General features: G+C 43.8%; 1 protein-coding gene across 5 annotated transcripts in view; it reads left to right on the top strand.

Annotated features, from left to right (window-relative positions):
• NDEL1 (nudE neurodevelopment protein 1 like 1) overlaps positions 1-24,132 on the top strand; it is a 129,594-nt gene that overhangs the window by 39,559 nt on the left and 65,903 nt on the right. For all 5 annotated transcript variants that reach the window (XM_029600349.1, XM_029600347.1, XM_029600344.1 and 2 more), the window contains 2 exons: positions 4,311-4,459; positions 11,176-11,312. In XM_029600349.1, coding sequence (XP_029456209.1) covers positions 4,311-4,459; positions 11,176-11,312 — 286 coding nt within the window. The remainder of the gene's footprint in view (positions 1-4,310; positions 4,460-11,175; positions 11,313-24,132) is intronic.

The raw sequence follows: 24,132 nt of genomic DNA, 5'->3' as shown, positions 1-24,132 counted from the left end.
ACCCAACTCACAAATATCAAAAAATATGAAAACTGGATCTGAAGTTTTCACCTTCAAAAATCACCTAGTTACAGAGTGGTGCAGCTTTCGCATAATTCAGTTGTGGTGGAGTCAGCCATGCACCAAGCCAAAAAGACCAGACTTCATTCAAACTCACCTCCAGGAAGGGACCACAAGCTACTGGACGATTTTGGAGAAAAGAATTTTCCAGGGCTCAATGCTGTGAACTTGGATCCAGCAGCATGAATTTTACTTAGTAAAATATCTATGAATGCTTGCAACAATTAAAACCTTTTCGTCAGTCTGAGGATGGACAAATGGTCATACCACAACCCTTCCTGGACATGGAAGAGGGTCCCCCATCACCTCTTGTGGGCTGTTTACTAGGGCTTTTGACACGACAGCGAGAATGTCTGTAGCCTCCATTGCTGCACATCAGATGGTGTGGCATCCGGGAAGATGTCTCTGATAAGTTGGTTAATCTTCCCTGTTCTGGAGAAAACTTCAGGGACAAGCTAAAGGATACAGTCACTCAAATGACCAAAGCTTTGCAGTGCAGGGATCAATCTTCCAAAGCCCAACATTTTTCCTGCAATTTAAGAAATCTTTCCAACAAAAAAAGCCCTATTCACATCAGGGTTATCGCCAGCCTCCATACCAATTGCCACTCACTCAACCACTGTCCAATCAGCAATGGAGAAGACACAGCATAAGAACCAGCACAAGCGGTGTCAAAGCCACAACAATTTTTAAGGACATCACCACCATAGCAGGTCCAATTGTATGCAACATTTTGGGTGCTCACAACATCAAACCAGTAGATATCGATAGTACATCAGTTACCAGCTCAACTTCAAAAGCAAAGCCCAGACACCCCACCTCTCACACCTCTAATAGATATATTCCATCAAGATCTTTTACAGCAGGAGGTGCAATTCCTCCTCAAACAAAATGCCATACAAGAAATAGCCCAATCCAGCTTCAATCAGGGTTATTACTTCATTATCCCCCAAGAAATCAGGGGGGGGTGTGTCTCCAATCCATCTTAGATTTCAGAAATCTCAACAAACATCTTTACTGGGAGAAATTCAGTATGACCTCCATGGACACCATCCTACCTTTCATTCAGCCTTGAGACTGGATGTGCCCCTTAGACCTCAAGGATGCTTATGCTCATATCCCTATGCATCCATCTTTGTGGCATTACCTCTGTTTTAGGATGGGAGACAAACATCAGTACAATGTTCTCCCTTTTGGTCCCTTGTCAGCCTCTATCAAACTGTGACGGTAGTGCACCTTCACCGGTCAGGAATCCTGAGGTTTTTCCTTACCTGGATGATTGGTTGATAACACCCCCCTTAAGAGACCCTGCATTCACACAGTGTTAACCATTCATTGTCTAGAGGATCTGGGGTTCGTAATCAATTATGAAAAGTCAAACCTATATCCAACTGAAACAATACAGTTCTTAGGAGCTCGAATAGACTCAATTCTATCCAGGGTGTTCCTTCTCAGCGACAGCCAAAAAAGCTGTGGAACCTTGCCAGACTTTTCCATTTGTGTTCCAAAGCTCCTGCCCATCTCATTCTCACCTGGCAGCAGTGATTCACATAGTTCCCTTATTCATCTGCATATGAGGCGATTGTAATGGGGGTTGAGGATGCAATGGAATCAGCTCCTTCAACCTCTATCTTCAGAATAATCATAAGAGACTTCATGAAAATAGATATCCAATGGTGGCTCTTCCAAGAGTATTAGTCAGGATTCTTGCTTCAGCCACAACCACATCAAATTATACTCACCACCAATGCCTCCACCAGAGGCTGGAAGTACATCTTCTGTAATTCAAAATCTAAGGTTTATGGGTACCAGGAATCACATCAGATAAATCTGCTAGAGCTAAGAGTGGTGCAAATCGCCCTCAAAGTTTTCCAACACCTCCTCCAACATCAGCACATAATGATTCTCGCCAACAATCAAGTTGTGATGTTATCTCAACAAGTAAGGCAGAACAGGATCTTGTCTCCTTTGCAAAGAGACTTTAACCATCTACAACTGGGTGAAGGTCAAACATGCAACCCTACAGGCAATTTATCTCCTGGGGATAGCAAACTCTGAGGTGGATAGACCCAGCAGAGTTTCCAACCTCACAATGGTCTCTTTCCCAAACTATAGCAGATGATTTCTTCTGATGGGGCCGGCCATGAATAGATTTATTTATAACAGAGTAGAGCATGAAACTGATCTGCTTCTGCTCTTTCTACGTGAGCCCTTGCAGAGAAGCACCAGATGTGTTCCTAATTTTTAGATCCCAAGGCCTTCTATACGCCTTCCTTCCAATTCCACTTATTGTAAAAAACCATATAGAAATGTATGTGAGACCAGGCCAGTATGATATTAGCCCCCAATGTGGCCAGACAACCATGGTATGCATATTCAGCTCTCGACAGAGTCCCTGTAAAATCTGGAAACAGATGCCTTCCTACTCACTCAAGAAGGAGGGTTACTCCTCCATCCCTTGCAACCTTTTCTCAATCTCACGGTGTGGAAATTGAACACTTGATCCTAACACATTTTCAGCCATCATCTGAAGGCCAAGGAGTTCATGGTCTCAGCAAGAAAACCTTCCACCTGATGTAACTATTCCTTCAAATGGTGTGAGAACCATTCTGTAGATCCCTTCACATGTGAACCTCGACTGCTACTAGATTATCTCCACTACTTATCAAGCAGAGGTCTTGCAATGTCTTCCATTTGCATATACCTGAGCACTATATCTACTTATTGCTTCCAGGAAGATGGAAATTCCATAGCTCACCATCCTCTCATCTCACGATTCATGAAGGGATTTCTGCACCGCTAGCCCCCTCTTAAAGAAGTCCTCCATACCATGGGATATAAACATAGTTCTGCAGAGACTGATAGAACCACGTTTCGAACCTTTAGAGAATGCTACACTGAAATTCATAACTTGGAAGGTCATCTTTCTGGTGGCAATCACATCAGCAGGAAGAGTAAGCAAACTGCAGGCCTTAGTGCACGCACTTCCCACCTTACCTTCAATTCTTCTGTGACAGAGTCTTGTGAACCCATCTAAAGTTCTTGCCAAAGATGGTCTCTGCTTTTCACATAAATCAGTCTACTCTTTCCAAAACCACAAAGGCATGAGTGAGAGGAAGAAGTTGCTCTTCCTGGATTGCAAGATGGCTTTGGCTATTACAAATGGCAAACTCGCAATCATAGACAGTCTTCTCAACTTTTCATGTTTTATATGATCCAAACAACTTTGGGATAGTTGCAAAGAGAACTCTCTCAAATTGGGTTATGTCCTGCAAACAGCATTGTTTATACAGCAAGATCTCTCACTCTGTCCCATCCTGTAAAGGCACACCAGGTCAGAGCGACTGCAACTTCTTTAGCACATCTAGAGAATGTTCCTATTGAGGATATCTGTAAAGCATTCACATGTTCAAATCTCACTACTGCCTAGATGAACAGACACATTCTGATGGTGCAGTGGGATCGGTAGTATTGCACCATTTGTCATATAGGCAGATGCTGTCCATAAAGGAGTCTGGGTTGCAAAAAAAGCAAACCAAAAAAACCTTGAACAAATGAATACATTGATCTCTCTTCTGGTCGCACCATTATATTTTCACATCCCTCAGGTTGGGACTCTCCATGCAGCATGGCTAATTCAGCCTGCTTAAGGATGGAAAAAAAGCAAGTTTGCTTACAGCAAATATTCCTAAGATAGCAGGATGAATTAGCCCTGCATTCCCCCTCTTCCTCCCTGGACAGCATCTCTACCTGCTCTGGATATCTTCTCCTTAGATACAAACTGAGGAGACTTCTGTAAGGCTGGTTTGTGCATGAACTACTGAGCATACACAGGTCCACTTAGTGCTGCCCTGATGACGTCACCCATGCAGCATGGCTAATTCATCCTGCTATCTATGGGAAACACTATTTACGGTAAGCAAACTTGCTTTTTTTTTAATCTCCCAATTGTTTTCTGTAATGCCTGAGAATCTTTTGCCTAACTTGCCATCATTGTCTGTGACAGATCATGTGTCTACTCTCCTGTGTTTCTGTGCCTTTTTGCTTAGTCACTCTATTGTGGCTCTGGTTCAGGCTTTCTTGGTGCAGATATATAGAATCATAAAGACCAGGTTAAGTAGCCTGGTTACCAAGTTTCTCTCTTCTTATATTCATATGTGTTTGTGTGTTACATGTATGCTGTGTTGTCTTCATGCTAAAATAGGGTACAGTAAAGCACATTTTCATCTTTCTCCTTTTTGTACTTTCAGGAGAAGCTTGAACAACAGTATTCACAGAGTTACAAGCAGGTAGTGATGTTAGAAGATGAACTCGGCCAAACACGGGGTATTAAAGACCAACTTCATAAATATGTAAGAGAGCTAGAACAGGCCAATGATGACTTGGAGCGAGCAAAGCGGTGAGTCCTGTCAAATAGAGGATGATTCAGCAAGCTGTATTAAGTTTAGTATGGAAAATCCACTTTGTTTTCATTGCAGGCCATTTTATTTAATTGGGCTAATCACGAATAATGCAGGCTTTCTGCATTAAAAACAATGCAACTTACCACACCTTCGTGAATCTGACCAATAGTAACTTCTCTTTTTCAGTGTGTATCTCATGTTTCTGTCTCTGTTAGTGAATTGTAAGTACTCGTGTAGTGAATCATCCAGTGCATTTGAGTACAAACTCTTTTCAGAAACGATTATTAAAATAGAAAACAGTTGCTTTTTCCCCAAAGGAACAAGCAGGATTAATCAGCCACACAAGTGAATGGTGTAACCTGATACTGTTGTAGAACATTTCATAGAAAGATCTGTAAAAATCTACAGGGCCTTTCCTAGTACACATGGGTCACCTCAGTCCTTATTTTTTCTGCAGATGACATCAGATGTGCTTTTTTTCCTGTCGGGGGCTCTTTCTTCATGGTCAAGCTTACTCAATCAGTTCCTTTTCTGCTTTGGTCCTCTTAATATTGATTTTTTTTGTACTTTTTTATTTTCCTCTCGATGTAGGTGGTAGGCCTGGAGAATTTTTCTCTTCTCAAGAAGACTTAGAATAGCATAAAGGCCTAGAATAGCATGAGTAGGAAGATTACTGCTTCAACTAGCCTTCCTCGGAAGTGGCTTCATCCAGAAGCGAACTCAGCCTCCCATTACCAGGAAAATATTGGGTCTAGTGTAATAAAACATCTACTAAAATCAGAGTTAGATTGTAGAGCAAGTTTTATTTTATGCGTATGATAAAATTGGTGGTCCCCGCAGGATGCAGGAAGGTAATGATGTACAAATAGACCACACATAAAATAAAGCATGCCAAACTGAAATCGTGAGCTTTTTCTACTCTTGATCTATCTGCATGTCAACTCGTGCTAATAACCTCCGCCTCCCCCCCCCCACCCCCCCCGCAAAGTTCCCCAACGTGGCCAGGTCAGCCTGGTAAGTCCTGCATCCCTGTCCTGACTGGTCAGCAGCTCCGGGTCTGGGTCCCAAGCACATCAGTCCCTCTCACTTTAGTCCAGTGGTCCAGACCAGTTCGGCCTCCTCCAACCCTGTTATGCCTCTGAGCAGGCATTAAATTTCCTACAGTAGTAAGGGAGACACTAGGCAGTTTCCTGCTTAAGTGTGCCTTCTTGCACTGCAGGGTGGGTAATAGGTAATTAGGTTACTACTCTGCAATTTGCACACAATCAGCTTGCTGCAAGTTTTTTTAGTGCAGGTGTTTTCGGCCCTAAAGCCCTTTTTAAGTACCAGAGATATGTTAGTGCCAAAAATCCAGCGCTAAAACACGAGTAAAAACCCACAGTAGGCTTATGCTTATTGCATCAGCCCCATAGTAAACACAATACCAGCAGCTTAAAGAAAAATATTTATCTAAATAAAGTATGGAATATTTCAGGAGATTGTAAAGCAATTCAGAAGCAGTCTCTTAGAGCAGGGGTCCCCAACCACCGGTCCGTTGGGGGCTTTTTGGCGGCTCAGAGCACACTTTGTGGGGTGGATGCTGCCTGCTGCCCAGGGCCGGTGGAAGCACAGCATTAGGGGGCGCCAAACCGCCGCTGGTGGACCTCATCCCACTGGCGGCTGAGCAGTGAAACTACTGCTGTGCTGTGTGCTGGATACACACAGCAAGAAGATCAGCAGGGCCGTGGTGGATCTCACGTCACCACGGCCCGAAGAAAAAGGTCGCGTCTAAACGTGCAGGTGCTCCTCCTCCTTCCTGCCCGCACGGCCCCGGAAGAAAAATGTCACCGGAGCCGCACAGGCCAGAAGGAGGAGGAGCATCAGCCACGTGCAGAAGAGGAGCAGCGCAACCCGAGAAGACCAGGGCCGCTGCAGAGCCCATCATGTGGCGACCTGTAAAGAAGAGGCCCAGAGGGGTGAGAGAGGCTGAGGGGCCTGTATGTGTGCGTGTATGAGATGAGTTGAGAGACTGTGTGTGGGAGTGAAGACCTGAATGTTTGCAGAGAAAGCATGTGAGAGCCTCTGTGTGTGTGTGACAGCATGTGCCAGTGACATACTGTGTGTATGAATGATTGTGTGAGAGAGAGCATGTGTGTGTGTGTGAGAGAAAGCATATGAGAATGAGAACCTGACTGTGAGGGAAGAAGACAGATGGAGAGAAAAGAAATAGAAAAAAAGACAATATAAAAGGAATTGGCAAAAAAATAAGAAAGGGAAGGTGGAAAAAAAAAGCCTGTGACCAACCAATTAGAAAACTAAGATCAGACAGCAAATGTAAAAAAAAAATAAATTACTTTTTACTGACTGACACATGTAATCTTTGGGAATATGCAAGAGTAGCACTTTCTCTATGCAGATCTCACAATGTACGAGATCAGCATGGAGGAACTGGAAGCCCGCGGGGCCTACACAGAGGAGGCAGCAGAATGGGCTTCAGTGCCAGTAGCAGCAATCAGCACCTCCCCAATAGCCACGCAGCAGCAGTGACACTGGCAGCAGAGGAATGAGAGAGGCTCTGAGGTTGCTGGCAAAAGAGAGAGAGGGGGGTCTCTGCCTTTAGTGTGTGCATGTGTATGAATGGGAGTCTGCCTCTGGGTGTATGTGTGTGAATGCATGGGTGCCTGCCTGAGAGTGTGTCTGTTTATGAGAATGAATGGGTATCTTCCTGGGGTTTGCTCACAGCCAGGGGAGGTCATGAGACGGAAGGCGGCAGGTGGAGGAGAGAGGTGTGAAGTTTGGAAAACAAGGGAAACAAGCCCGGTGCTCCCACTCATTCTGAACCTATGGTGAGTTGAGTCACATTCACATAAATGTCTTAATTAAATAAGTATGCACTAAAATCCAACTCCCTCCATAACCCCGCCCCCATATGACCAAAGCCCTGCCCCACCCCCACCCCACCCTGCCGGGCCATGGAAAAATGGTCTTGCTTGAAGCAGGTCCCTGGTGCAAAAAAGGTTGGTGACCACTGTCTTAGAGCATTATTTACACAATAGATTACCAACTCTAATTTACACACCACTGAGCTAGTTTGTATAACATTTTCCTAATTGATTGACATTAACACAACATCCTCTTAAGGTAGGGATTCTTCTATATCATGTGAATTTTTTTTTTTTTTTTTTGGTAAATTGAGCCTAGCAGGCAGGAATGAAAATTAAGGCTGAACTTTGACATACTTTTTGACTTCTGACCTACATTGTAGCATTTCAACTTATTCTGTTATGTCTGCAACATTGAATAATTCTACAAGTCTTAATCGGTGCAATTTCACGGTGCATTAATAGCTTCATAGGAAACCCTTTTCAAAGCGCCCTAAAAAGAATATTCCCCTTCTGTTGAGACCCTTTGAAGTTTAGGCTAAGTGTTTTGATAAAGTTATCCAGAAAGATATTTGTAGTCCTCTCATCTGCTCAGAAGTATGGAGGTGCTGGCATAGAGTGCCTTGGCACCATCTATGATGGCAGTGGAACTAATGCTCAAATCTTTCACATTGACACTGACTGCTCACTCTTGACAGAATCTGGGGGACTGAAACATCTTCCTGGGTCATAGGCACCAAAACACCTCAAGTGATCCAGGAAAATGTAACTTCACGTCTGCTTCCCAAGTCATTCTAGCATCAGCTGTTTTGAGGAGTTGCTGAACAGAAAGATTCTGGAGACAGTGGACCTGTTTGTCTCATATTGGTGGATCAGCATCAAGGGCATAGATATCAATACAAGCAGAAGTCCAATCTATTCGAGAAACTCTGAGCACTGGTAATGCCCAGAGGAGTATTGACATCGGTGCAATGCTCCTTGATGTCGATTTCCGGTGCATTGGGAAAGGAAGATTTCGAGACATTGAGGTACATGAGGGTCGAGGCCTCTTAGGATTGTTGGCTACCAGACAGCTGCGGACTCAGGCTGTCTCTTTAGCCCAAAGGTAGGAATCGTTCTGCTCATTCAGAGGAGTACAGATATGGATCTGATGACTATTGTGATCAGGATGAGTCAAGTTTCCCTTTGGGTCCCTCTCCTCCATAGCAAAGGAGAAAATCCCCACCAGAGGACTTTTCCTTTGTTGACTTTATTAAAAGAATGTCTGAGGGTATTCTTTTCATTTAGACAAAAAGGAAGAACCCAGGGTAAAAATGTTGGCCATCTTCTAGTTTCATGATCCCCAAAGGATGTCATGGCTGTGCCTGTTCATGGTTTCCTCATGATGGCCCTAGAAATTCTCTCTCCCTACTCCCCTGGCCACTTTACCCTCTCAGGCCACAACTCCTCCACCTGCCAGTATTTCTCCCCTCCACCTCCTAGGCTCAACCCCCTTCCACTCTATCGCCAGTCCCAGAGTTTGACCCTGTTCTCAGTACTGCCCCTCACACAGGCTCCCTCTGCCCCTCCCTCTCTAGTACACATTCACACACCCTCATACTGGCTCCCTGCCAGTATCTCATGCATATAGATATCCTGAAAACCTGACTGGCTGGGGATCCCCCAGGACAGGTTTGAGAACTTCTGCACCATGACTTTTTGTCTGTTTCTGTGTGTTGATTTCTTGGTGCAGATAATTTTGTGCCATGATACTGTGGCATCAATATATTTTTTGCCTTGCTATTTCCATGTCGAGAATTCAGTTGGTGCCAACATTTTTTCTTTTCCATGCAAACCTTTTGAGGGTGTTTGACGACTAAGAACCTCAATGTCTTTTCTAACAATCAGGCTGATACAGTAAAAATCACGGGAGAGCGGGCGAGTGCCCGCTCTCCCGGCGCACACACAGGACACTCTCCTGTGCGCGCGATACAGTAAATTTATTTAAATTAGGCCAGATGGTAAAAAGAGGGGCTAGGGACACTAGCACATCCCTAGCGCCTCTTTTCAGACAGGAGCAGCAGCTGTCGGTGGGTTTGACAGCCGACACTCAATTTTGCCGGCGTCTGTTCTCGAGCCTGCCGACAGCCACGGGTTCAGAAACCGGACGCCGGCAAAATTGAGCGTCCGGTTTTCAACCCGCGTGCCTATTTCAAAATTTTATTTTTTTTTTTACTTTTTTAAACTTTCGAGACCTCCGACTTAATATCGCCCTGCTTTTAAGTTGGAGGGTGCACAGAAAAGCAGTTTTTACTGCTTTTCTGTGCACTTTCCAGGTGCCCGGAGAAATTAGCGCCTACCTTTGGGTAGGCGCTAATTTCTGAAAGTAAAATGTGCGGCTTGGCTGCAATTTTATTTACTGAATCGCTCGGGAATACCTAATAAGGCCATCAACATGCATTTGCATGTTGCGGGCGCTATTAGTTTCGGGGGGGGGGGGGGGGGTTGGACGCGCGTTTTGGATGCGCTCAGTTGGCCTGAATGAGCTTAAAAGCCTATATTGAGCTTGAGGGCTCAGAAAGGTAATGTCTGCAGAGACATTCTGCCACAGAAGCCACAGTTTGAACTGTCATGGTCCGGTCCAAGGCATTTTATTCACAGATAGTGTAAATCTGCCCCAGCCATCTTTGTGACATTTGTCACAGGATTTTAGAGGCTTTTCCCTTTCTATCCAAAGAAGCTTTCGATGATAATTTTCTTTAAACTTTTCTTCTTAAAGTGTGGTGATGGACTTCAGAGAGAATTTTTTCAACAGTTCACAGGAGCAGATGAAAAAAGATTGAGGAAGCGTTGTGCAGTGTCGGCAGCATAGGAATTGCCATGTGTGCTCAGAACAATCTAAAAGCTCTGAGCTCAGAGAATAGACTGAAATGTTGCCATTGGATGATATCACCATCTTATGTGGCTATTTGTGCTACTTGCCCATGGAGAATAATCCTGATGGACAGGCTTAGTCTGATTCTAGAACCTCAAAACTGGTCCCTGGATCAGGAAGTTGCAAACTGGAAACTTCTTCAGGTGGAAGCACTTGAGAGAGAGCTGTCTGTGACCTTGCTGAACAGGAAAGTCAGGGCTTTCTAGTCTAGGAGAAGATCAGAAGACAAACATGTCAGATGTTTTCTTCTTTCTTTGGAGGATAGGTCTTCTGAAGTCCTTGGCTACAAAGATCTTGACAACTCAGAAGTGCAGTGTGGCTGCTAACAATTCTTAGAGCTCTTAAATTGATTTAGCACATTTTTATTAAAGTTAATTCAGTTGATAGTTAAATACAGCCCCAGTTTTCAGTCTTTCATTCTTCATGGGGTGTAAGTGTTTTGTTTTTGAAATCTCCTATTTACCGTAGTTGTTCCCACCAATAAGGATGGAGCATTGTTGTGTTCATTTCATTATAATGCCTTTGCAGGTATCCCACGGATATATATAAAGCACAAATAATGGAAACGTGAACTTAGAAAAGGTTTTTAAAGAGGATGTTGTAATAAAAGGTTTTACTTTTTAATTTCCAGAAATAATATACAAATAAAAAGGACAAAATATATTGGGATAAAAAGAGGTTATGGGTAAAGACTAAAGGGAAATAGAACCTAACATGTTTAAACTGAGGCATTTTCTAATACTGCAACTTTTAAGAGCTGCAGGGGGGGTGGGACCTACATTTCATTTCTATGTTAAACTTTGTCACTTGAGATTAATTTCTAGAAGGTAGTGTAAATGTTCTGCAGTGAGCTTATGTTTAAAATCTTTGTATTATAATTTTCCCACTATAGAATGAAGTATATTAAGCAGCTTATGTTTTTGAATTTTATTTCTAGGGCAACAATAGTTTCATTGGAAGACTTTGAGCAAAGACTGAATCAGGCCATTGAAAGAAATGCATTTTTAGAGAGTGAGCTTGATGAAAAAGAATCTCTGCTAGTTTCTGTCCAGAGATTAAAGGATGAAGCAAGAGGTATGGTTTAAAGAATAATCAATTATGCTATGTTTATATTTCCTAAAAGGTTTTGTCTAAAAAATGCATACATACGCATACTTTCTGTTATACTATTAATTTGCACGTCATCAATGATTTTGTTTCATTGCTGATGGGTTATTGAAAATTCATGTACATAAGCAGTGTTAAGATTTTCTGCTAGCAAGACACTTCCAGAAATGTAACAGATAGAAATCATACTTTAAAAGTTCAAAAAAAGATCTGCCAACTTATTACAACTGTTAAAATACAATTTGGTTATTTATCTTTCTGAAGTTGTCTGATTTTTAGCAATTTCCCCTTTGTTTTTGATATTTAGTGCTTGTTGTACAATAAATTTTGTTTTGTAATCCGTAGATGGGTTTGTTAAAACTTGTGAACATAGGAACTTCCATAACACACTTGTGATAAATACTGAGAGCATTTGTTCTTTTTGTACTGCGAATAATATTGGATGTAGAAAAGTCTAATTACCCACATACTTGTACATATGTGCATGCATACAAGAAGTTGTGTTGTAAATTTTATTCTGTCTCCCCATTGATATCTGCTTTGTCAACATGCAAGGCTGAATTAGCCATGACACATGATCGATGATATCTGGCTACTAGAGCTTTTGCTCTATTGAGGATATGTAGGATTACCGTGCGGGCGTGCCTTGTGCACTCCCTTAGTCTTTTCTTTTTTTTTTTTCTGTCTGAGCACTAGCACAGATGTATACCTCCTGTTGCTCTCCGTTTTTCTTTGAAAGTTTTTCACAAAAGTTGCCTCACTGCCCCCAAACAGCACTTTTCAGTGCTGCTTCTTAATTTATTTTTTTTTCCAGTATCCGGTAAGAAAGCCACGGTGAGTGGTTTGAAGGATTGTATTTGTGGTAGGAGAATGTCCATTACTGATGGATCTGACCTGTGCTATGGCTGCCTGGGACTGGACCACGACCAGGCCATCTGTTATGATTGTGGACAGATGTCCCCATGTACATAAAGATCAAGGGCTGGAAAATGAAGGAACTGCATAAGTTTCTTGAAACTGTAGTCTGTCCTCTTCCAGAAACGCAGCCTTATCTACAGCAGGAGCTGCTCAAAAAAAAAAAAAAATCTCCCCCATTGCTGGAACAGGCAGAGTCCTCTGGTTTGAGTAAGCAAAAGTGGCATGCTTCAAAGAAAGAAGAGCCACTCCATGGAGCCACTGAAGAGGCACAGTCTCAGGTGCATCGTGCCATTGACACAAGTCTTCAATGCTCTCGACGCATTGACTCCTAGAACATTGATCCTCAACACTGTTGCCCATTAAACTAGTCCATCATCGCACTGAGCTGCAGAGCTTGCCCTGAAGCTGTATGCTGGCCTACCAAGAATATTAACAGCAACAGAAGAGGATATCATAACCTTGCCCGCACCAATTACCAGGGCACTTAAACCAACCAAATTAATGGAACAAAGGCTGTGTCTGGAGACCCCAGCTCCAATTTGCTCTGTGGTACCTCTCACATCTAATCGCCTTCTAATCCAAATTTTATAAATCTCAGATGTGCAAGATTCTATTCTGCTATCAGAAGAGGATGTGCCACCATCCATGACAGGATAAGAGGACATGTGAGCCCCTTGACCAAGTAGTGAAGTCCAGTGAAGGATTTTGTTACCTTTTTGGTGGCTAAGCATGAAGAGGGTACCTTCCAACATTTCCTTTACAGAATATCAGATTTATTCCCACAAGGAGTCTGTTTCCATTTCCTTCGGATACTCTATCAGAATCCCTGCAAAGTGGTTCTAGTCCATTGCATTCACTTGCAGTGGAGCTAGCCAGTTAGAGGATGTGCACCAGCAATATACCCCTCTAAAGCAACTAATGACTCCTCTTCAGTCACTTTCTTGCCACTTTTCAGTGGCTTTCTTGCCGCCTTCATCATTCTAGTTCTGGATTATTATTTAGGAGTTTTATATTCCATCGTTCCAAAAGATCACAACTATCTACAAAATCAGCATTCATATACTGTGTCAACATTCATCTTCTAGCTCAACACCTTAGCAAATACATATTCTGGTTCATATTCATACATATTCTAGGTCAACAAGGATCGGTATTGGGACCGGTTCTGTTCAGTATCTTTGTAAGTGACAATGTGGAAGGAATAGAAGGTAAAGTTTGTCTATTTGTGGATGATACTAAGATCTGCAACAGAGTGGACACACAGAAGGAGTAGACAGAATGAGACGTGATTTAAAGAAGCTTGAACGGTGGTCGAAGACATAGCAGCTGGGATTCAATGCCAAGAAGTGCAGAATTATGCATCTGGGTTGGGGTAATCCAAAAGAGCTGTATGTGATGAGGGGGGTGGGGGTGAAGGGCTGCTGTGCACGGAGCAAGAGAGGAACCTTAGGATGATAGCATCTTGTGATCTGAAGACGGCAAAGCAATGTGACAAGGCAATAGCTAAAGCCAGAAGAATGCTGGCTGTTTAGAAAGAGGAATTAAGGTTTTTCACCTCCAGGCTCTGAAGAGGGATAGCAGGAATCTCCTTCGCCCCCCCCCCCCCCCCCTCCCGAGCCTCCAGAACACTCATCTCCACCGGAAGATCTTTCCTACTCCAGGTTTCTGTATAAGTTAGGAAAAGTAGTCTGAGTTAATATGCATAAGGACATAGCAGAACCAGAAGCTATCCTGGTCCATGATATTGTGCAAGAATTACAAACAAGAATGTGGAAAAATATGGTTTTCTGTGTCCCATTTGAAAGAAAACTAGACCTCAAATATCGGGTGCAAAAATTCCCAGGGTTTGGTATATATCAATTACCTATCAATCAGTCATGGTAGAATCAGCTCTTAAAGCAATGAAAACAAGGATATAGTTGAATACTCTTTCAGGGAAGGTTCCCAGGTTACTGGACAACTTTAAATAAAAAGATGTTCCAAAGCTCTATGTTTAATGCATGCATCTCTACTTACCATGGTTCAATACTTTCCTGATGGTATATGGAAATTATAGCCTTTTCTTCCACCTGGTGAAGGTGGAATTGCATACCCTCAGCCACTCTTGGATGTAGAAGGAGGTGTATATAACATCTTATTCGCGCCATCTACTAAGTGTTCAATAGTATGGCATGCTTCTATTCAGCTTCCATCGGAGCATGCTCGCATGGTTTGGTTAAGATCCAGTAGCCTATGCAGTGATGTCTACGATAAGTTGGCAAACGTCCCCTACTTGGCTGATCACCTTTTTTTGGAGAAAAACTAAGAGACAGTTGCTTAAGTAAAGGTGCAGCATATGACAGTCCAGTCCTTATCTATGGGACCGAAGGAATAGTCTCCTACATAGTCTTATAAAGGACTGCATTTCCAGAGATTCTCCTTCCAGCAAGTCTAACGATACCAAATGCTGCCTTTACTTCCGCAACAGCTTCCAACTCACACTTGACAGCGTGAGCACCATCAACTATAAACAATTCAAGAAGTCTAGCCCAAACCTGGGCCAAGTTTTTGACCACTTTTCCAATCCAGCACTACCTGGAAGAGTGGCACAAGATCACCAGAGATCAGAGTTCACAAGATTGTGGATACCGCTTGCATTTCTCCTGGCTTCCATGCTTCCACATTACTCAGCCTTCAACACATCTCTGCCTGGAGGTAGAGTCTTTACTCCAATAGTGGGCAATAAACCAGTTCCTCCCCATCACCATAGCCAAGGGTTCTTCTCCCACTACTTTCTTATCCCTAAGAAATAGGGGGACAGAGACCCATCCTGGATTTAAGAAGCCTGAGCAAGCGTATATTCCAAGAGAAATTCAAAATTCATTTCCTCCACTCAGTTCTCCCCTTTATCCAGAGAGGGGAGTGGATGTGTGCGCTGGATTTAAAAGATACTTATGATCATATTCCCATCCATTCCTTTCATTGGCATTACCTGTGCTTTATGGTAGACTTCTCCTACTATCAGTACAAAATACTCCCTTTTGGTTTGTCAGCACAAAGGGCCTTCATCAAGTGCCTGGCTGTGACAGTGCATCTGTGATGACAGTGCATCTGTCTTCCCTTACCTTGATGACCGACTTGTGATAGTGAATTCCCAGGAAGGTGTACTAAACTCCCTACAAAATCAATTCAACTCCTAGTCGGTAAAGTTCCTGGTGAATTTTGAGAAATCAACTCTAATTCCCTCCCAGAAAATCAAATTCATTGGAGCGTGGCTAGATTCCCTGCAGGAGAAAGCTTTCCTTCTGTTAAACTGGACAAATGCTCTCAGATCTCTTGTGAACAGACTGCTAAATGTGGATCAGTTTGTAGCCAGAGATGTTCTGGTTGTTCTGGGCTACATGGCAGCCTTTCATACAACTCCTGCAATGGGGCCTTCAATCCCAGTGGGACTAGCTAACTCAACCCTTGACAACCAAAGTGAGAATTTTCACAAGAAACGACATAGGAACTGTGCTGGTGGCTAGACCTATACATCCTTCATGAGGGATCGCCACTGCGTTTACTTCTTATCAAATAACGTTGGTAATGGATGCCTTTACAAAAAGTTGAGGGGCCCATACAGAGACCTTTCAAACTCAAGGAACTTGGTCTTTCCTAGACCATTTCAGATGGATTTGAGAATGATCAGATATACTCTTAACGTTCACTTGCCTCTTCCAAAGGAAGAGCATTCTTATTCAGACACCCAAGTAGTCATGTTGTATATAAATAAACAGGGAGATATAGGGTCATGGTTTCTCTCTCAAGAGCTGATAGGTATGGGAATGAGCATTTAACATTAATCTGTCCTGCAAGCTATCTACGTTCCAGGAATCTCCAACACATTAGCAGATCGCCTCTGCAGAATCTTTCAATCAGCAGTCAACGCTCACGATTATTCAGGCTATGGGGACTTCCACCAATTGACCCATTTGCATCACAGCAAAAAGAAAACTGGAAAAGTTTTTTTCGCTCTGTTCTCAGTGCACGCTTGTCCACTTGGGATTGGAAAGCTGATCTCATGTATGCTTTTCCACCAGTTCCACTGACTAGAAAAAAAGTGCTCAGAGACTGGGACCATCTGAACCTCATAGCTCTATATAGCCCAGATGAATTTGGTTCACATACAGTTGTGCTCATAAGTTTACATACCCCTGGCAGAATTTGTAAGATATATAGCATTTTAAGAAAACATGGTCAGACAAAACACATCTGTTTTTTATGTGTTTCAAATTAAACTATTATGCATCACAGAATAGCATAATTATTATACTATATCAATAAGGGAAACAATAAAATGGTCCTGTTTAAAAGTTTATATATCCTTAATTCTTAATATCGTATATTGTCCCCTTTTTGTATCAGTAACAGCTTGCAGTCTTTTGTGATTATTGTGAATGAGGACCTTATTTTCTCATGTGATAAAGCTGCCCATTCCTCTTGGCAAAAGCCTCCAGATCCTGTACATTTTTGGTTGTCTAGCATGAACTGAATGGTTGAGTTCTCCCCAAAGTGGTTCAATGATGTAGACATCAGGAGATTGTGATGGCCACTCCAGATCCTTCACTTTCTTCTGCTGCAGTCACTGAAGGGTTGACGTGGCCTTATGTTTTGGATCTTTGTCATGTTGGAAAGTTCAAGTGTGTCCTATGAGCAGCTTCCTGGCTGAGGAATTCAAATTCTCCTCCAATATTTTCTGATAAGATGCTTTTATCCTGTCATCAATTTGGACTAAGTTCCCTGTGCTGCTGTAACTCATATACCCCCAAAACAGCAGAAATCCACCCCAATGCTTTATGGTAGGTTGGTGTTCTTCTCTTCATAACGTTTATGATTGTGGCCAAAAAGTTCAGTTTTGATCTCATCACTCCAAATATTTTGTTCCAGACGTTTTGAGGCTTCTCTAGGTGCTGTTTGGTGTATTGTAAGCGGGCTGTTTGTGGCATTGGTGCAGCAATGGCTTTTTTCTGGCAACTCGACCATGCAACCCATTTTTGTTTAAGTATCATCTTATTATGCATGCTGAAACACCCACACCACTTTGTTTAAGAGAGAGAAGCCTGTATTTCAGTAGAAGCTGCATGTGGGTTTTTTTTTTTTTCATCCCAGCAAGTTTTCGTGGCAGTTGTCTGAAATCTTTCTTGGTCTACTTTGGTATTAACAGAACCCATAATTTTCCACTTCTTGATCAGAGTTTGAACAGTACTGATTGGCATTTTCAAATCTTTGAATATCTTTTTATAACCTTTCCTGATTTATAAAGTTGAACTTGTTTTGCTCGCAGAGCCTTTATCAGTTCTTTTGCTTTCCCCATGCTTCAGTAACCACCAAGTCAGTGCAGCCCTGATGAAATGCCTAAGGGTTTCTCAAGAGCTAAGAAACTCATTAACTGTTTATACACAGAAACGAATTACAATCAGACAAGGCACAGATGTGGATACGTACCCTTCATTGCCATCTCAACCTGTGTATGTCAACTTGTGTATATTATCAGCCCAAAAATTTAAGGGTATGCAAACTTTTGAACAGGACCATTTTATTATTTCTCACAGGACAAGCATGATGGTAGTCCTCACATATGGGTGACATCGGCGGACGGAGCCCTGCTACGGAAAACATTTCTGTCAAAGTTTCTATAAAGCTTTGACTGACGCTGGCACACTGAGTGCACTGAGCATGCTCAGCCTGCAATTATCCCTGTGATCACAGGTATCTCCCCTCAGTCTTCTTTTTTCCGCTCTGCAGTAAGCATAGCGGTTAGGAGCTCTGTAAGAAATTCTCACAACTTTTCCTCACGGAAACACAAACTTTTACTTCACAAACGCTTTTTCTCTGTGAGTACTCCCCTGTGAGTACTCCCCTGTGAGTACTCCCCTCGCGTACGTTTAATCGACGCTCGGGGAGTACTATGCCCTGTTTTTCGGTTGGTTCCTGTCACCTCACTACGGTTTCCCTGGCCTACCAACCGAAGTGCGGCCTTCCCTCTCCCTATGTTTTCACAGTTAGCCTCACATAGCCTGCGAGTGTCTTCCTGTGACCCTCTGCCTGGTTATTAGCGCTAGTGGGATAGGGACTTCCACGGTTACCGTTGCCGCCAGGGCCCCCTGACTAATTCATACCTCGGTACCTTCGTGCAGTTGATGCCCCCATTGGCACCCCCTTCCAGGCCGTCCTGCCTTTTTCAACACCATAGACACCCCTCCCCTGGTGGTCTGTCGATGCCATCGATCCCCGCATCAATTTTTTCAGTGCCATCAATGTTTTCATCCATGGCGCTGATTTTTCCATCTGTGTCATCGATGCCCGGGCAGATGCCATTGATGCACACCTTGGTGTCGTCTGTGCCATTGATGCCCGGGTCGATGCCGTCGGCGCCCGGGTCGTTTCCATCGATACCAATGCCGTCGGTGCCTCCGTCATTGTTATTGTTGCTCTGCCCAGGCCATCGACATTTTTTCATGTATATTTTTGACGATGCCCTCGAGGCCGCTCCATGCCGCCATCGATACTGTCAATACTGACATAGCACCTACACGCAATGCCCTCGCCTAAACACAGTGCTCCGTGCTTGGGTTTTTTTTACTAAAGCCCCGTATCAGCCTACGACACTACATAGTGCCAGGAGCAATGCAGGCATGCTAAGTCAGTCTTCATTCGCCATCCAGGACAGCGAGGGCGTCCACCTCAGCACTGGGGAAAGACCGGGCTGAGCACCGTGGCACTTGTTGTCACCGGCACGGTGACCATCCACCACCGACGTTATCCTACTCTGTGCTGGAGAATGCCCGGGCCGGGCAACATTGCTATTGCCACCGCTACTGTTCCACACAACGCTGGCAGTCCTCCGTGCTCCAGAATGACCGAACCGAGTTCCGCGGAATTCTGCACTGGCGTCACGATACATCGAGCCACTGCAAAGAGGGCTGGGTTCATGAGTCATAATGACTCCCCTGTACCTGAGGCGTTCCCCACCGACACCGGTGCGGGGTTCTGACCTTCCACAAATTACTGTGATAGCGCCAGACACGCCCAGCCTGTCTCCTCTGTACCTTCGCTACCATACCAGGTTACAGAGTTGAGTCGGACGTGTATATCCTTCAGGCTATCCAGCTGACTCTTGAAATCCACGGAGCCATCAATCTTCGCCGGCTCGTCCTTCTGCGATCCACGACAGATGGTAAGTACTCTAATCCCGCTTCAGCAACAATCCGATTGAGACCTGTTCTCTAAATCGGGCCATATGGTTAGAAAGGTTCTAGGTCGTCTGGCCTTCTAAGAACCGTATTAGTGTCACATATCGCTATTGCCAGTTATGTCTGACACAATACCAAGAGAACCTCTCTACCAATCATTTGGGATTACATCAGATATCCCTCCCGTTGTTAGCAACGGGACTCTGTACTGATTAATACTCTGATTTCTGGTTCCTAATTAAGGACCGAAATTCCAGATGCATTTGCTGATCTGCTAAACACGAGATTCAGCAAACACTGTCTCAATTGCAAGTCCACCTCGAGACCTAGCGACAGGTCTCGACGTTTTCTTGTATAGCACACAGAAATTGCGGGTACGACTTTTACCGCTCACGCTCCCGTGGGAGATTATATGATATCCTGATTACGTCAGCCCCGCCAGTTGGACACCTCCTGGTCTCTCAACTTGCCGGATATCAGAGCGGCCACCCCACTTTGTACCAAGGTTCAGGGTACAGTCCCCCGGACGCTACAAAGCGCAGAGGGGGGGGAGGGAGTTTTAAATTCACTATTCTTTCTTTCAACAGAAAAGTAGTTACTCTGCCCATTCTGGACCTCAGAAATATCAACTTTCTTCAGAAGGTGCAAGTAAAATGTTCTCTAGTCACCATGCTTCCATACCGCAGTAAATAGGTTGCCTCTCTCCTCTATTCTTTCTGTGTGCTTCATGGTGAGTCAACAATATTACAATCCCAAGCTCTGCCGGTTGCACCAGCTTTGGTAACTCGGGTATTTCATTAAATCACTAGCAGTGACTGCTGTTTCTCTACAGAGTAAAACATCATTCATGCTTTTCCTTGCATGGACAGCTGCATAACAGTTAACCCAAGCAAGGAGCTCTACCTTCTTCATGACTCACTATAAATCTATTACCTGGGATTGCTGTTCACTACCATAAATCCCATATGGCACACTTATGGACACCTCAGTCACAACGAACTTCCTGTCCAACAACCGCACAGACATTCTGACAAATTCCTATGTGTCTCTGCGCGCATACACCATAACCTCAGCCCCTCAATTCTTTCATTGTTGGGCCACGGCATTTTTTCACCATGCATTTACTCATAGGTCCCAAAAAATTGCTATGAGTAAGATTCAGTGAAATTCAATTATCAGTGGACCTAAGCTGTTCAACCGCTATCGTCTCTGATCCACATTGCAGATCTAGAGCCAAAACCTAGACTGGTCCTGCTCATACTCGCATTTAGTCAGGGTTGCAGAGTTCGAACTAACATCTTCTCAACCCAATATGCATCTCTTCCGCTCCATGCAGAGTTTCACATTAACTTCCTGGAGCTTTGAGCCATGAGTTATGCCTTTATGCCTTACAATATTGCCTATGCATCAAACCTTTGTGCATACAGACAGACAGCATAGTGACATTGTGGTATTTCCAACAGACAAGCAAGCACAGCCTCTTAGCTGCTCTGCTGGGAAGCTGTGCAGCTCTACTCTTGGCCCTTGCCTACTCCATGCATCCCCGGGCCACTTATCTAACAGACTTACTGAACGCACTAGCAGACCTCCACATAAGTTTCCATCCTCTCAGATGGTCTTGGATTATATGTGTAGCGAGGAATATTTTCTAGCGCTGAGGTCAACCGAACTTGCCCTCTGCGTTTGAATCAAACCGTACGGTGGACAGATTCTACTCCCTACACATGTCTCCAATGCGTTCCCATGGACGCCTTTGCTGCAACAAAGGCCTCTTATATGTGTCTTTTTCAATGCCTCTCATAGCCAGCACCCTTATTATGCTGCACGGGACAGGATTCACTGTTCTCAGACCCACGTCCTGGCTGAGACCAGTATGCTTTCCCATACTTCTCAATCTATCACACCAGTAACCAATTCGCCTTCTCGCAGGTCAGTCTCATATCATGCACTCACTGATGTTCTCAGGTACTGGTAGCGTCTCAAAAACCTTCTACACAAAATTCTTACCATTCAAAATGGCATGATTTACCACGTGTCATAGAAAAAAAAAGGGGGTTTACCCCCTTTATTTTTACACCACTCTTTTCTTGCTCCCCAGGCATCCTCTACATGGGTATGCCTCTATTCCAATTGGCGTACCACTTGGGAGTGGAGATACCCGATTACCGGTTCAACCCCTTCTGAGTCAGCTTACCATGGGTTATCCACTGATTAAGCCGCCTCTATTTTTACTGGTTACGGGACGGGGTCTTTATATTAGTGCTTACAAGACTCATGCGTTCCCTGTTCGAGACTTGCCATTCCTCTCACGTAACAGTCTGCAATGGGAAATTCTTTCCCTCGTAGTCATCACTTCTGCCAACGGGGTCAGTGAGTTCCACACCTTGTTACATACTCACCCGACCCTCCGTTCCTCCGTGACCGAGTGGTTTTACATACTCAACCACATATCGTTCTTAAGGTAGAGGCAGCATCTCACCTTACTCAGAATATACTCTCCCACTTTTTCCCAACACCTCTCTTTCACCAGAACGAGAGGGTTTTCCACTCCTTGGACTGTAAAAGTGCACTTGCATTCTATCCAGATCACACTACACTCCATAGGACTTACAACTAACTCTTTCCTCCTGTGGAAAAAGCCAAGCTGCAAGTTCCAGTGGGCAAACAGACCTATTCCTCCTAATTGACGATCTGTATCTCTTTCCTACTAATAAGCAGGCATTTCACTACAACACCGTGTGTAACCACACTCTGTTAGGGCCATACCAGCCTCAATAACTCACCTTCGGCCAGTGTCTCTTGTACATATTTGTAAAGCTACGACCTGGAGCTCTCGCCATCCCTTCGCAGCCCATTATCGCGTTTCAGGATGCCCTCCTTACCAAATTCCATCCCCAACGTTGCGCCTTTTGCACGTCTTGGGTGCATTGGGTACACTCTCGGGCATCCTCAGCTCGGTACTCACCCATATGTGAGGACTACCATCCTGCTTGTCCTGTGAGAAAGCAAGTGTTGCTTACCTGTAACGGGTATTCTCACAGGACAGCAGGATGTTAGTCCTCACGAAACCCACCCGCCACCCCGCGGAGTTGGGACTACATACGTTTTATTATTTTAGTTTCGCTTGCGCTTTTTGCTATAAGACGAGACTGAGCGGAGACACCTGTGGTCACAGGGATAATTGCAGGCTGAGCATGCTCAGTGCACTCAGTGTGCCAGCGTCAGTCAAAGCTTTTTAGAAACTTTGTCAGAAAAGTTTTCCGTAGCGGGGCTCCGTCCACTGACGTCACCCATATGTGAGGACTAACATCCTGCTGTCTGTGAGATCACCTGTTACAGGTAAGCAACACTTGCTTTCCCTTATTGCTATGGTTTGTTTAATGATTGTGTTCTGTGATGCATGTTACTTTTAATGTGTTTCAAATGAAACAGACATGTCTTATCTGATTACTCATTTTTCTTAAAATGCTACGCATCATACAAATTCTGCCAGGGGTATGTAAACTTATGAGCACAACTGTATATAGTATAGAGTCCATCAGCCCTCCAATACCTCTTAGGTCAGATTCTTCCTTATTAACTCAAGAAGGGGGATGTCTTTCATCTGAACCTTCCTCTCCCCTGTCAGCTTGACAACATAGATGTTGAATGTTCAATGATTACCGAATTGCCCTTGCCCAAGGAAATTGAGGACGTAATAGTTTCTGCCAGAAAACCATCAACTAGAAAAGCCTATGGTTTTAAATGGAAAATGTTCTCCACATGGTGTAAACACAATACCTTAAATCCGAATGTGAACCCAAAAAGTTACTGAGCTATTTGCTCTGAGGTCCATATACAAAAGCCATGTAGACGGATAACGTAACAGTCATAGGTCTAAGTGGCTTACCTGGCTATATTCAGCCTTTATCTGGCTAAATTCTAGCCGACTAATATGTTAGGAGGCTAGAATTTAGCCAGGTAAATTGGGGTGAGCCAGGGGCATAACTGGGAAGAGTTGTTAGCCAGCTAAGTTAATCAGCTAACTCCAATATTCAGAATTAGCTGGATGACTTAGCCAGCTAAGGCTGGGTGAGTCAAAGAGCTGTCGTAAAGTTAGCGGACTAACTAATTAATATAGATGGATATAGTCAATAATGTGGCTCTGTATCTGAATATAGACATATCTCTTTTTCTGCTTCAGGACTTAGCAATTCATCAATAAATGTGAATTTTAAAAGCCTGATGCGTGCATCAATCAGGGGATGCACGAACAAGTCGGGCTGGTGCATGCTGAGCAGATTTTAAGTCATCCGGATACGCACATATCTCCCACTGCGTGCACAAACCTAAAGTTTCCAAAAAGGGGCTGGGAGTAGCCTGGGCGTGGCACGGGCAGGACATGGGTGTTCCAGGATTTCAATTTGAGATTTGTATGTAAATATTTATGCAATCCAGCATATGACAGGGTCCCTGCCACGCAACTTTACTTCTGCCATGAATGACATGTAAGTGATAAAACAAAAAAAAAATCTAGGCAGATCAGTGAGGTTTTAAGGGTCAGGGCTAATGGGGGAAGAAAGGCTATTAAACTAGGAGGGTTTGGAAAACCTATTCCTTAATTGGAGAAACTGGCAATGGCATCGTGCGTCCTATTAAAATCTCCCCCCCTTACT

Source organism: Rhinatrema bivittatum, chromosome 4 (assembly GCF_901001135.1).
Source record: "Rhinatrema bivittatum chromosome 4, aRhiBiv1.1, whole genome shotgun sequence".
NCBI lineage: Eukaryota > Metazoa > Chordata > Amphibia > Gymnophiona > Rhinatrematidae > Rhinatrema > Rhinatrema bivittatum.
Note: the sequence above shows the minus strand (reverse complement) of the source record. Positions and strands in the feature narration are given on the sequence as shown.